Source organism: Chiloscyllium punctatum, chromosome 8, assembly GCF_047496795.1.
Source record: "Chiloscyllium punctatum isolate Juve2018m chromosome 8, sChiPun1.3, whole genome shotgun sequence".
NCBI lineage: Eukaryota > Metazoa > Chordata > Chondrichthyes > Orectolobiformes > Hemiscylliidae > Chiloscyllium > Chiloscyllium punctatum.
The window spans coordinates 15,965,139-15,980,308 of record NC_092746.1 but is presented as its reverse complement, the minus strand read 5'-3'; the positions used below and the strand labels follow the sequence as shown (position 1 = coordinate 15,980,308).

The following is a 15,170-nucleotide window of genomic DNA, read 5'->3' as shown; positions in this document are numbered from 1 at the left end:
TGCCTAGGTTGGTGATGGGTAGGGAACGAGGCATGTTTGGGATAATAGTGTGAGAAAATACGCTCAGCCTTGTGGAGAGAGCCCCTCCAAAAAAACCAATGATTTCCTTGTCCTCCTCTCCTCTGCCTCCTTTCTTCTTCACTTATGTCCAGAAAGAATGGATGGAGAGAGTAGGGAACAGTAGGGCCTATGAAATTGTTATGAGGTCAGCATTTATTGTCCTGCTCAAGTTGCACTTCAGAAAGTGACCCTGGGCTGCTTTCTTGAATAACTGCAGGTTAGGGGTGAAGGTGCTCCCACAATTCTGTTAGGCAGGGAATTCATGGATTTTGGCCCAGTGAGAATGACTCCCTGTTTATCAACAAAACCATGTTTTACAAAGTGATGGTGCTATTTTAGTATTAATGACATTTTGTTTTGGAAATTAAGGCACAGAAATAACTGAAAACTGGTGCTTTACAATTGAAGGCGAATGCATCAAAATGGATGAACAGACATTTCTGGATGCAGGTTCAAACCATTCCTAAATGAAGGAGTGGCATTATTTCTTTAAGAAACAGTTTTGAAGTTCCTTCCATTAGTTCCTTCCTAAATGAAGGAGTGGCATTATTTCTTTAAGAAACAGTTTTGAAGTTCCTTCCATTAGTTGGAGTAATAAGTTATGGACAATCTTAGTGCAACCATGATAACGATTTGTTTGCAAAAATTATTAAAATGCCTCTGTATGCCTTCACAGGATGTGCATGTTGCATGCTAGGCCAGATTTATTACATATTCCTAATTACCCTTGAGAAGGTGGTAATGAGTCATCCTTCGAGAGGAGAAGGTTAAGAGGCAATTTGGTTGACGTTTTCAAAATCCTGAGTTTTGGAAAGGATAGACAAGGAGAAACTGTTCCAGTTATCTGATGATCAAGGGGTCATTGATGTGAAGTGATTTGTGAAAGAAGTTGATGTGTGAATTTTTTTTTGAAAAAATCTCCGATTACAAGTGGTTGGTGGCTGTAATGCACTGCTTGGATGCATGGTGGAGGCAGATTTAATTGAGGCATTCAAGGCAGCTTTGGATGTTTCTATTTAAATAATCGATAGGAAAGAGGAAGGTTGTACCACATCCTGATACTCATCTGGGGTGACATGATGGCCTAAATGGTCTTCTTGCACCATAACCGTTCTGTAATTCTTGACCTGCAGCAGTTCAAGATGTAAGAACAATTCAATTTGCATAATTAAATTACTGTACCATTAGTCGTCTCCTGTAAATAAACTGTCATCGAGTGAAGGAAAACACCAGAGTCCATTATCATAGAGTCATAGAGATGTACAGCATGAAAACAGACCCTTCGGTCCAACCTGTACATGCCGACCAGATATCCCAACCAAAATTAGTCCCACCTGCCAGCACCCGGCTCATATCCCTCCAAACCCTTCCTATTCATATACCCATCCAAATGCCTCTTAAATGTTGCAATTGTACCAGCCTCCACCACGTCCTCTGTCAGCTCATTCCATACACATACCACCCTCTGCGTGAAAAAGTTGCCCCTTAGGTCTCTTTTATATCTTTCCCCTCTCGCCCTAAACCCTCTAGTTCTGGACTCTCCGACCCCAGGGAAAAGACTTTGTGTATTTATCCTATCAGGCCTCTCATAATCCTTTCCAGAGCTTTCATTAATAGTTCAATTGCAAAACAGAATGCACACGGACATATCCTGCTTGAATGCAGTTATTTCTGTTTTGATATTTGGGAAAAAATTATTCAATTATGAAATGAAGATGGAGGTATTAAATAATGATGGCATAAATTAGATGAAAGATGGAGTTCTGATTTTAAAATATGATTTCAAAACTGAAGAGGTTAAAATGTATTCTTCTCCATAGGATAGAAAAGTGGATGTATTGGACTGGTAGGCTTCACTGATATCCCCTTGATGTCAGTGGAAAGTAATATTAACTTTAAGTTGACATGATCAGTTGGATAAGAGATATGTAGCCATGGTGTTACGCCTCAGTAAGGCATGTACGTTATCTAACTGTTAGAAGTTATACTGATCTGTTTCATTCTATGACTCCACTACATTCAAATTAATGAAAAATGTTTGGAACCACAGATCCAGATACCTGACGTTTGTAATGAATCTTCTTGTCATGCATTCAAATTCATACAATTATCTCTAATTTATTTGAACTTCAGTAAAGCTTTGAAACAGGAGATTATGTGGCAAGAACTAGGAAGGGTGCTACTGAAGTTGCATGGAAATGAATAGACTGAGAAAAGGGACCTAGGAGGTGGTACTGCTGTGGAAGGGAACAAGTGTAATGCTTCCTAGATCAGTTTCAGACATTGTTGCTTGCAGTGCACATTATGATTTGGAAATGGAAACTGAAACAAACAAAGCTCACTGTTGATCTTAAATTTGAGAAATGATTGGGATGCAAATTAGAGCAAAAAAGCAGGCTCCAGGTGGGAGAAGATTGAACAGGTTAGTATGTTGGCCTGGTGAATGACTTCTTTCCTGTGAATAAAAATGGTGGTTAGCAGTGCCTATATGGGGGGATAAGGTATGTTGTAAGACACAGAGGTCTCGGAATAATTTTGGACAATTGCCTGAAACTATTGGCTTCATGGTATAGCATTACCAGTAACAAGTAATTTATTTAGGCTCATTTGGAATAATGTATACATACTTTACTGGAAATATTGTGGTTTTGGAAAGGGTCTGGCAAAAGAATGTTAAATTAGCAGCTGAGGAAAAAGCCATGGCAGGCGCCCAGTCAGAAATGGTGTTGGTGAGGGTCCATGCTTCTGCAATCCAGGATTGGGTGATGGTCAGCACTGTGGTTCCAGAGGGTCCAATCTGAGGTATTAGAGCTAACAGGGTCAGGGAGATGTCTCACATCAGTCAGAGCTCCGGGTGCTTCTTGTCCAGGATTGTCCAGTTAGGCTGCTTAGAGGATGCTGCCTGACTTGCTGTGCTCTTCCAGCACCACTAATCCAGTGCTTAGAGGGATAGGCCACTCTCCGTTTGTAAGGCCCATCTACAGGAAAAGGGTGGGAGCGATGGTACCTGCAAGGGTGAACGGAAATGAGACAGTTGGGAGCCCCCAGATTTCAAGAGGGAGAGCAGTGAATGACAGCATGTCCTAGGGACTGGGAAGGGTGAACAGTGCAGGCTCATGTAGGTGATTTGGGAGAGACAAAGCCTGTGAAGTTTATCGGAAGGGCTACCAAGAGCAGTCTTCATGTTCTTGGCATCTCATCAATATGTTGAGGCAGAAGCTGCAAGCCTCAAACTGAGGAGCACTCACTGTGTCCTTCAATTATACTGGTAAAGGGAGGGCTTTAAAAAGAAAGAACATTGCACACAGACCCTGCCCTGTAGAGAACACACAACTTCAGGGTCTGCAACCTTTGTTCTATTCACTCATGGGATGAGGGAATCACTGATGTGCCAGCATTTAATGCCTGCCCCTGGTTGTCGTTGAGATGATGCTGGTGAGTTATCTTCTGGAGGCACAGAAGTTCAGTGCTGTAAGTTGAGCTACAATGCAGTTAGGGATGGGAATAGTGAAGGACTGGCAATTTATATTTCCAAGTCAGGATCTTGGAGGTTGTCCCCGTGTATCTGCTGCCTTTGTCCTTCTAGAGAGCAGTGGTCATGGGTTTGGAAGGTGCTGTCTAATGATCGGGCGGCACGGTGGCACAGTGGTTAGCACTGCTGCCTCGCAGCGCCGGAGACCCGGGTTCAATTCCCGCCTCAGGCGACTAACTGTGTGGAGTTTGCACGTTCTCCCCGTGTCTGCGTGGGTTTCCTCCGGGTGCTCCGGTTTCCTCCCACAGTCCAAAGATGTGCAGGTCAGGTGAATTGGCCATGCTAAAATTGCCCGTAGTGTTAGGTAAGGGGTAGATGTAGATGTAGATGCAGATGTAGGGGTATGGGTGGGTTACGCTTCGGCGGGGCGGTGTGGACTTGTTGGGCCGAAGGGCCTGTTTCCACACTGTAAGTAATCTAATCTAATCTAATCTAATCTAATCTTTTCTGAATTTCTGCAGTTCATCTTGTAAATGGTGCATGCTGCTGTTTGAGTATAATTTGGTCGGAGTGGATATTTGTGGATGTGGTACCAGTCAAGTGTGCTGCTTTTGTCCTGGGTCGTGTCAGGCTTCCTGAGTGTTGATGGGAGCTGCACTCATTGAGGCAAGTGGAGAGTATTCCAAAAACCTTTCTGACTTGCTGCAGTATTTCTAGTTTCCGACTTGTAGCCATAGTATTTATATGGATAATCCAGGTCAATTTCTGGTCAGTGGTAACCCTGGGGTGTTGATAGTGGGGGCTTCAGTGATAGCAACACCATTGAATGTCATGAGCAGTGTCTTTTTGTTGGGGATGGTGATTGCCTGCTATTTGTGTGGTACAAATAATACTTGCCACTTGTCAATCGAGCCTGATTGTTGTCCAGGCCATGTTGCATTTGGGCATGCACTGTTTCAGAATGTGAATAGTAACAAATAGCACCGAAGAGTGCTACTTTCCATATTCTAATGGACAGAAGCAGCTGAAGATGATTTGGGCCGAGGGCATTACACTATTGTGTTCCTGCTTAGATGTCCTGGGCTGAGATGAACGGACTACTAACAACCACCACCTTCTTCCTACGCACAGGTATGACATCAACCAGTGGACACCCTTGCCCCTTATTCCCATTGATTCCAGTTTTGTTCGGGCTCCTTGATTCCTCACCTGGTCAAATTCTTTGATGTCCGGGGCAGTCACTGTCTCTTCATCTCTGGAATTCGGCCTTTTGTCCAGTTTTGAACCCAGGCTGCTTTGAGATCTGGAATTCAGTGGCCCTGGTTGAAACTAAACTGAGCGTCAGTGAACAGTTTATTGCTAAGTAGGTGCTGCTTGATAGCACTGTTGATATTACTTTCTATCACTTCCATTACCATTGATTGAGAGTAGACTGATAGGATGGTACTTGGCTGGGTTGAATTTGTCCTGCTTTTTGGCACAGGATATACCTGGGCATTTTTTTTCACATTGGGTAGATGCCAGTAACTGTGCTGGAACAGTGCTGTGGTAGGCATACAACAATTTCTGGACCACATGCTTTCAGTACTGTTGCCAGAATGGCCCATAGCTTTTGCAGTAATTCAGTTCGTCTAACAATTCCTTAACATCATGTGGAGTGATTTCAAATTGGCTGAAGACTGGCATTTGTGATGCTAGAGAGCTCTGAAGGAGGTCAACGTGGATGATCCACTCAGCACTTCTGGCTAAAGATTGTTGCGAATGCTTCAGCCTTACCTTTTGTGCTGATATTCGTCATTTGAGGATGGTTTTGTCCAGGACAGGGTGGCCCTAGGACCCTGTGGACTCAGTTACCCAGTATGCAAAATTAATTTACCCAGGTATGTTTGCGTGTACCAGGGAAAGGACTACACACACAAGCCGCCACTAAGTGGAACAGTCATGACTTTATTTGAAGGCAACACTAGTAAGAACTAAGCTTTACAATTTTAACAACTGTATTTCTTACTAATTCTTTAGAAACTTAAATACTTCCCAGATACTTGTAACTTCTGCTGGTTCGTCAAATTCATTAGTCCATTCTTCCCTCTCCATTGGTTGATTCTCTCGTTCTTTCTCTCTTCCCCCTCGTGCGCTCTCTCTCACTGTCTTTCTTGAGGATTCCCAAGGCAAATCCCTCCCCTCTGTATACCCTTCTGCTGAGTCTGTCCTCCTGAACACATCCCAGGATATCCAGGGGCGGCATATACAAGGGTTGATTTTGTGTGCGTGACAATGTCCTGCTGTTGCTCAACTAGCCCGTGAGGTCGTTCTGTCAATTCTGGCACCAGCCCCAGATACTTACGAAGAAGTTGTTTGTTGGGTTGAAGGGCTGTTTTGATGCCTGGTGATCCATCCAGTTTTATTTCTGCTGTTTCATTGTTGCTGGGTAAAAATGAATATTTTAAACTGCGCCACCTGTGTCCACTGCCAACACTTGACTGGCTGGGGAGTCCTCGATATCGACTCTGGACAGCATGAAGGCTTCAGGTCAAACATGGGCAAGGGAAGAGTTACTCGCGCTGATTTACCATGAGCTGTCCTCCCTCCGCTGCGGAATGGGTCCCAGGATATCTCCATAGTGTCAAGTACTTCCACTTCCAGCAAATGGGAGAACAGAACAGAAGAAACAAGCAAAGCGTCATAAGGACATGGTGTTTAGGTCATGAAGCAAGTTTGGGAAGATAGCATGAGAAAACTCATTAGGGTTCACAGAAAGGAATCCTTCATGAAACCTAGCAAAATTGACACTTGATGAACTTGTGTAAAAATTCCGTCCTTCGTAATTACTACTTTTGTATGGAGACCTGTTCTTCAATAAGTTGTTGGGGATATAACCGTGGGCGGCACGGTGGCACAGTGGTTAGCCCTGCTGCCACACAGTGCCAGAGACCTGGGTTCAATTCCAGCCTCAGGTGACTGTCTGTGTGGAGTTTGCACATTCTCCCTGTGTCTGCATGGGTTTCCTCCAGGTGTTCCGGTTTCCTCCCACAGTCCCAAAATGTGCAGATTAGGTGAATTGGCCATGCTAAATTGCCTGTAGCGTGAGGTGAAGGGGTAAATTTAGGGGAATGGGTTTGGGTGGATTGCGCTTCGGTGGGTCGGCGTGGACTTGTTGGGCCGAAGGGCCTGTTTCCACACCGTAAGTAATCTAATCTAATCTAATCTAATCTAATAAACAGCATAGTATATTTAATCTCATTAGTAGAGAGTGGAAGGATGCACAAACACCAGACAAGGCAGTTAATTTCTTCTTTGCTAAAGCAAGTATTACACTGATCCCACATAAAATGAGTAAAGAGATGGTCACGATAGCTGCCCTGTGTTGTGGCTGGACATTTGACCCAATAAAATTCCGAACACCCCATATCACTTGTACAAAGATAAAATGCTTTATTCACAAGACTTGCAACCTAGCTACTCATCATAAATGTATGGATTTTCCGAGAGCCAGCATGTCTGGCAAGGCCTCAAGCAACAGTCAGCTTATCAGAACACGAATGCATTACCTGAGACGCTTTCTGCTGCATACAATGTCTCATCAGTGATAAGGGAATCCATGAAAAACTAAACCTCATACTTTTAACTAATGTTCTGACTCTAGAGGTGATTTTAGTCAGAAAATAGAATTCAGATAATCGTTAACTGTGATATTTTCTAACTTTAAATTTTTCCTATATCCCCAGTTGTGCTTTGTTGTGTTCTGGACTCCGCACCTGTCAGAGAAAATCCTGGTTAACCTGATAGGAGTAAATTTAGCTTTTGCTGAGCTCTGCGTGATACCTCTGAGGATTTTCTCCTTCTTCCCTTTTCCAGGTATGACGCTTTATTAAAGGGCGACAGTATTCCATAGATGCTGTGATAATGTTGACTACCAAGTTGCACTGTACCTTTCGGAAATACTTCGAAATATTTGTTGATTTGAGTCTTCTTGCTATATAACCACCAGGGGAGAAATATAGTTTGATGCATTTATTCAGCTTTTGTATTCTTGTTTACTATTAAACAATTACCTAGGTCTGTTTCTTAAGTGTAGCCTGCTTCAAGACATTGAGAGAGGAATTCAGGGGGATTAAGGGAATGTGATGATGGGTAATGGTAACTCGTAATACAAAGCCATAGGGTGATCTGGTGATACAGGTTTGAAATTTGGGGAAATTTAAGTTCAGTAAACATCTGTAGTATAAAAGTCAACTGACACAACCTTGTAACCACTATGGATTGTCATAAAAACTCATCTGAACCTTACATATTCTGTCAATGTGATCCAGACGCACAGCAATGTTGTTGGCTTTTAACTGCCCTCTAGACAACTAGGGACCAGTGGAGCCTGTGAATGAATAAACAACAAAAAGGAAAGCAAGAGTTGAGGGGATTTTAAAGACCAAATTTCATTTGTGGAAATCCTGATAGTATGTTATCTTTACTTCCGAAAGATCATTCCACATTTCTTTTCATCTGATGAAGCATGTGCAATAAAATATTAGCAAAACAATTTGCAAATGGCCCATGACCCCTCCCACAAAAAGAATGGTGAAATTCCTCTTGTTAAATCTACTGTAAGAGGTATTACAATGTTTAGTTCAAATATTTGCAGGGGGGTTCTTAAAAGCTGTCATAACTAATATAATCTTAAATTGCTGGAACATTCAAACTCCTGTAAGCGTATGTTGTTCAGTTAGCTCAGTTGGCTGAATGGCTGGTTTGTGTTTGGGTCAAGGATGAAAAGTGTTCCATGTGTACAAAAGCTATGCATTGTGGGGCATGGTGGGCTAATAGAGTGGGGTTAGTAGCAGTCACCATCACCAATGGTCTTCACAGAATGGGTATCTTTTTAAGGTACAATACCTGGGTTCCAGCGCAAGGATGACCGTTGCAGACAAAGTCCAATGTGGTAGATCTCCAGAATGGGGGCACTGGGTGGAAATGGACAGTTAGGACTTTGTGAGGTAAAATAGGACATGGCGCTTGTGTTTGGGGTGGGTGGGTGGGGAGAGTGTCACCTAGCAAATAGGCAGAGCTCATGGTGTCCACTGTGAACTGTATTCCATGCCATCACTCGATATTTTTCTAGAGCTGCAAAGTGGCTAGGATAGTGCCCAGAGTGGGTAGAGTTAGTGTCAGTTTGATGGGCAAAAGTACAAAGTCCAAATTTGATGGATGCTAAGGCATTGGCTGGGCCAATGCTCTGCTCTGACTAATCGGATAGTGAGGCAGTTTTGCTGGATGCTGTGGAGTTGGGGAACAGAACTAGTATTCCAAGGAGGATGACGAGAAAATTGGGCAGGAGGAAACTCAGTGTCTGTGACAGAGCCCTTACATTCCAAGCCAGCCAGAATCTGATTTGACGCTTGGTTCCAGTAGATGTGGACTGGAAATGGGAGACCATTATGGAATGTAAAATTGTTATTGGTTATAGTGGCAGTGTTTTATTTTTGGCCTTGTGGGGTAAGCATCAGCCACTATTGGTTTTGTCACAAATCCTTATTTCTGTAGAACACAGAACAGTATAGAATAGGAATGGGTCCATTGGCCCATGATGTTGTGCCAAACATGATGGCAAATTAAACTAATCCCTTCTGCCTGCCTTAGTCTATTTCATATCCCTCCATTCCTTGCATATTCATGTGCTTTTCTAAAAGTTCCTCAAATGCTCCTATCATGTTCTGCCAGGGGTAGTGGTGGAGGCAGATGTTCCAGTCTCCTACTGCTCTGTGTCAAAAAAAAATTGCCCCCCTCATCATCTTTGAATACTTCTCCTCTCACCTTAAATGCATGTCTCCTAGTATTAGACATTTCAACTCTGGGGAAAAATATTCTGACTGTCAACGCTATCTATGTATCTCATAATTTCGTAGACTTGTACCAAGTCTCCCCTCAGCCTCCGCTACTCCAGAGAAAACAACCCCAGTTTTTTCTAGCCTCTCCTTGTGGCTCACACCCTCTAATCTGGGCAGGATCTGGTAAATCACTTCTGCAACCTCGCCAAAGCCTCCACGTCCTTCCTGTAATGTGGCAACCAGAGTTGAGCACAATACTCGAAATGTGGCCTAACGAAAGTCTTATAAAGCTGCAACGTGACACCCTGACTCTTGTACTCGGTTCCTTGACCAATAAAGGCAAGCGTGCCATATGTCGCCTTGACCACCCTATCCATTTGTGTGGCCACATTCATGGAGCTATGGACTTGAACCCCAGATCGTTCAGTACATCAATGCTGTTCAGGGTCTTGCCATTAACTGTATACTTCTCCTTTAACATTTGATTCCCAAAGTGCAGCACATCATACTTACTAGGATTAAACTCCATCTGCCATTTCTCCGCTCATATCTGGAACATATCTATATCATGCTGTATCCTTTGACAACCTTCTGCACGATCCACAACTCCACTGATCTGTGTACCGTTTGCAAACTTACTAATCTGACCATCTATATTTCTATCCAAGTTATTTATATAAAATCACAAACAGCAGATATCCCAATATGTATTCCTGCGGAACACCACTAGTTATGTACATCCAGCCAGAAACACACCCTTCAACCAATCATTAGTTGAAAGCCTTACTAAAATCCTTATAAACAACATCTATTGCTCTACCCTCATTGATCACCTTTCTCACCTCTTTGAAAAAGTCAATCTAGTAAGAAAGACATGACCTGTCCTGCAGAAAGCATGCTGACTGTCCCAAATATGGCCATGCTTTTCCAAATGCACGTAAATCCTGTCCCTAAGAATTTGTTCCAGTAGCTTCCCAACCACCAATGTGCAACTCATAGGTCTACAGTTTCCTGGATTATCTCTATTTCCCTTCTTGAACAGAGGAACAACATTAGCTATTTGCTGGTACCCTGAGATCTCTCCAGTGGCTAGAGAGGATACAAAGATCTTGGTCAAGGCCCCAGCAATCTCCTGTCTTGCCACTCTCTTATATTCTGGAGCAGATACCATCAGGTCCTGGAGACTTATCCACCTTTATTACTCTCCAAGAGATCCAACATGACTTCTTTCTTGATCTCAAATTGCCCCATCACATTAGCATGCTCCATCCTAATCTCACCATCCTCCATATCCTTCTCCTGGGTGAATACCGAAGCAATTTAGGATTTTGCCCACGTCCTCTGCCTCTGAGCACAAGTTCCCTCCTTTATTCTTGAGTGATCCTACTTTCTCCCTCATTCTTCTCTTGTTTTTAGTGTATGGATAGAATGCCTTGGCATTCTCTTTAACCCTACTGGCCACGTCATTTCGTGGCCCCTTCTTGCTCTCCTAGTTCCCTGCTTGAAGTTCTTTCCGACTTTCTTTATATTCCTCCAATTTTAGCTTCCTAAACCTTACATATGCTTTTTTCTTTTTTGACTAAATTCACAATCTCCCTCTGTCTCCACGGATCCCTTACCTTGCCATCCTTGTCCTTCCTACTGGAACATGTTGGTCCTGAAATCTCCTCAGCAGGCCTTTAAACCACTCCTACATGTCAAATGTGGGCTTGCCTGATAACCACTTCTCCGTAGCTCTCACCTTATACTGACGTAATTTTCCCTCCTCCAATTTGGTACCTTCCCACAAGGTCCTGACTTATCCTTATTCGTAGCTATCTTAAAACCTTGAGGAAATGTGATCACTGTTTCCAAAATACTGTCCCACTGAAAGGCTGGTCACCTGACCAGGCTCTTCTGCAAGTTATGTGAGGTAAGATCAGGTCGGAATCTGACATGTAGGCTGTCAAAGGAGCAGGGTAGGTAGTCAATAAGGTGAATTTAGTAAGATGTGGCAAAAAAAACTCTCTACCTTGTGTCTAAATAAAAGAACATGTTTGGATTTGTCCAGAAGCTTACTTGTGTGTGATGCTCCCTTACTGGACTATTTGAAGCTGTGGGTCTACAACTGGAATTAGGAAGGAATAGCAGTGACTTGTAGAGTGTGTTCAGAGGGATATAGCGACAGACAGGTAACGTATGTGGTGTGGTGGTTAAACAGTGATGAATGTGAGTGCATGGGTTATGTGAAAGGATAGTGTCAGCTATGAGCATTGTCGCTTTGTGGCTACTGTGCTATTATGCTGCTGATGTGTGGCCAATGTTTGTCTGGATACCAGTAGCTTTTCAAAGGTGACATGAGGGCAAAATGTTCGCTGAGAGGGGTGAGGTGAATTTTTAAAACATATCTTACTAAAAATATCTCACCAGACCATGTAGTGAAAGTGCCTGAAAAAGCTTTTGAAACTGGTCCCACTAAGCTAAAAATACATAAGAATCAACTCTTAGGTACAATTTTAGCCATTCATTGCCAGATATAGCAGAACTATATAAAGCAGCAACAAGCCTCAGGTTATCCTGAAATGGAGTACTTATCCTCCTTTGCCCTAGCCCATCAAACCAAACTACCCCTAACCTAGATATCTATAAGAGCTACCTTGTACTCAGAAAATCTTACTACCACCAATCTTGCTGACCATCAAACTTATCTTTCTGGCCGTAATGTTGTTTATGTTGTTCGTGGTTCACTCTCCTCCAGTGTTATCCCACTCACTTTCAAATTTACTGTCATCATTTCTCTCTGCCAAACTTAATTTAACCCCTATAATTTTGTAAACAATCAGCTCCACCTTTTCTTTTCCAAAGTCCCTGACTGTGTCATTACATCCCAGATCCATATTCTCACCTTTCCTGGAATTCCATATTTGAATTCCTCGAAACAGTTTCTTCTCCATTACAGTAATAAAATGGCCAAGATTAAAGTCACAAATAGCATTCTATGTGACCACAGCGGTGATCCTTCTTGACCTTTCTGTAGTCTTTGTAGTTGGCCATACCATTTTGATAATATTTTCTCATTCAACAGAGTTCTGAAGAAATGTTTTCCTTCCACACCTGCTACATTTCTCCAGCAATTTGTTTGTTTCAGATCTCCAACATCTGCAGTTATAGAGTCCTAGAGATATACAGCAGGGAAAGAGACCCTTCGGTCCAACTCGTCCATGTCAACCAGATAGCCTAAATAAATCTAGTCCCATTTGCCAGCATTTGGCCCATATTCATATACCCATCCAGATGCCTTTTAAATGTTGTAATCGTACCAGTCTCCTCCACTTCCTCTGGCAGCTCATTCCATACACTCGCCATCCTCTGTGGAAAAAGTTGCCCCTTAAGTCCCTTTGAAATCTTCCCCCTCTCACCTTAAACCTATGCCCTCTAGTTCTGGACACCCCCACCCCAGGGAAAACACTTGTTCTATTTATCCTATCCATGCCCCTCATGATTTAATAAACCTCCTATAACGTTCCTCAGTCTCTGACGCTGTAGGGAAAAAAGCTTATTCAGCCCCTCCAATCTTGGCTTCATCCTTATAAATCTTTTCTGAACCCTTTCAAGTTTCACAACATCCTTCCTATTGCACACAATATTCAAATAGTGGCCTCACTAATGTTCTACAGCCAAAACGTGACCTCCCAACTCCTATACGCAATGCACTAGCCAATAAAGACAAGCTTACCAAACGCCACCTTCACTACCCTGTTTACCTGCAACTCCACTTTCAAGGAACTATACATCTGCACTCCAAAATTTTTGTTTAGCAACACTCCCTAAGATCTTACCATTAAATATTTAAGTCCTGTCCTGATTTGCCTTTCCAAACTACAGTACCGTATAGTTATCTAAATTAAACTCCATTTGCCACTCCTCAGGCCACTGGCCCATCTGATCAAGATCCTGTTATATGCTGAGGTAACCTCCTTTGCTGTCCATTACACCTCCAATTTTGATGTCATCTGCAAACTTACCGTACCTTCTATGTTCACATCCAAATCATTTATATAAATGACAAAAAGCAGTGGACCCAGCACTGATCCTTGTGACACTCTGTTGGTTCCTGATGAAGGGCTTTTGCCCGAAACGTCGATATTTTTTTTTCCCTTTATTTTCCTTTTTTTTTTCTCTGTTCCTCGGATGCTGCCTGACCTGCTATGCTTTTCTAGCAACACTGATCTAAACATACTGTTGGTGACAATCCTCTAGTCTGAAAAGCAACCTTCCATCACCACCCTCTGTCGTCTTCATTCGAGCTACGTCTGTATGCAAATAGCTAATTCTCCATGTGATCCAACCTTGCTAACCCGTTTGCCATGGGGAACCTTGTTGAACGCCCTACTGAAGTCTATATAGATCATATCCACTGCTCTGTCCTCATTAATCGTCCTCCTCTTTGTGTTATTGCATTGGTTCTTGTCAGTGTAGTTGTCACCAGAGAATAGCTTGCAATGGCTTTTCTTCATAGACCTAGCAATTTCCAGTGTGCTTTCAGCCATTGTTTGATTTCGTAGGCAGTGATTGAATTGACTGATAGCTGGCAACTTTGATGCTAGAGTCCAAGGAGGATCACCCACTTAGCACTTCTGGATAAAAGTCAAGATTTGGAGATGCCGGTGTTGGACTGGGGTGTACAAAGTTTAAAAATCTCACAACACCAGGTCAGAGTCCAACAGGTTTAATTGGAAGCACAGTAGCTTTCGGAGCATCGCTCCTTCATCAGGCGATCGTGCACAATCGCCTGATGAAGGAGCGACGCTCCGAAAGCTAGCGTGATTCCAATTAACCCTGTTGGACTATAACCTGGTGTTGTGATTTTTAACTGGATAAAGGTGATTGCAAATGTTGAAAACCTCATCCATTTTCTGTGACCATTAACTCAACTATTCAATGTCCTTAGGCTGTCCAGCCAACTTGTAGCTTTCATTAGATTGGGCTCCCAAAACTGTTGCTTGTATCATGATTCTGGATCCAATTTCTGTTCATTCAGCACAATCACTAGCCTATTGGCTTCAGGTCTGCCGCTCATTTTGATCGTTATCAAGGTTACTTTAAAATCACTACAAGGCTTTACCTTTTGCGTGTAATAAAATATCGCTCTAATTCATTCCAACCATACAGTTCATCGATTTCTATACTCCAATTCAGATTTCATGTGCATCTTCCACTCCTCCGTGGATAGTGACTCCTTCAGTTGCCACAGTCCTATGTTCTAGATCTGCCTCCCTATTCCCCTCTGCCTCCCTCCTATCTGCTCCTTTTGTAATGTTTCTTAAAACTGCCTCTTTGACTGAATTTCTTTTTTGACATGTCCCTTTTTAACTTGGTTTTGTTATGTTTGATCATTTTATTTGATAACACTCCCATCAAGGACATCATGGGATGGAAGTTAAATGTAGACAATCGTTGAACTTGCAAAACTTAGCATCCGATCAGGTGTTACAATTCTAGCTGCCTGTGACAGGGTTGGAGTGGGGAATAGTTTCAGCTAGTGGTGGAAGGGTGTGTATAAGCAGAATGCCTTTATTTTCAATAAAGCTTTGGGTTTTTCTGCAAATCTGTTTTCCCTTATGAATGCCATCCACTTGTCATGTTCAGATTCTGCAGCAGCGTGGTAATTCCTACCCTGTAGTGGGTGAGCACCAAATCAGTGGCTTTCCTGATCAACCCATCCAAATAAGAACATAGGGTAGAACTCTCCCCAGGTAATGGTGAGAAAGGTCGGGAGATAGTGTGAATGAAGAAATCTGATTCATGATATTGTGAAACATTTTTCCTCAGGCTCTAAA

The 15,170-nt window shown here is 42.8% G+C and overlaps 1 protein-coding gene across 2 annotated transcripts in view; it reads left to right on the top strand.

Moving 5' to 3' along the window:
* Positions 1-15,170, top strand: part of ankhb (ANKH inorganic pyrophosphate transport regulator b) — a 121,428-nt gene that overhangs the window by 84,322 nt on the left and 21,936 nt on the right. For both annotated transcript variants that reach the window (XM_072575190.1, XM_072575189.1), the window contains exon 9: positions 7,258-7,387. In XM_072575190.1, coding sequence (XP_072431291.1) covers positions 7,258-7,387 — 130 coding nt within the window. The remainder of the gene's footprint in view (positions 1-7,257; positions 7,388-15,170) is intronic.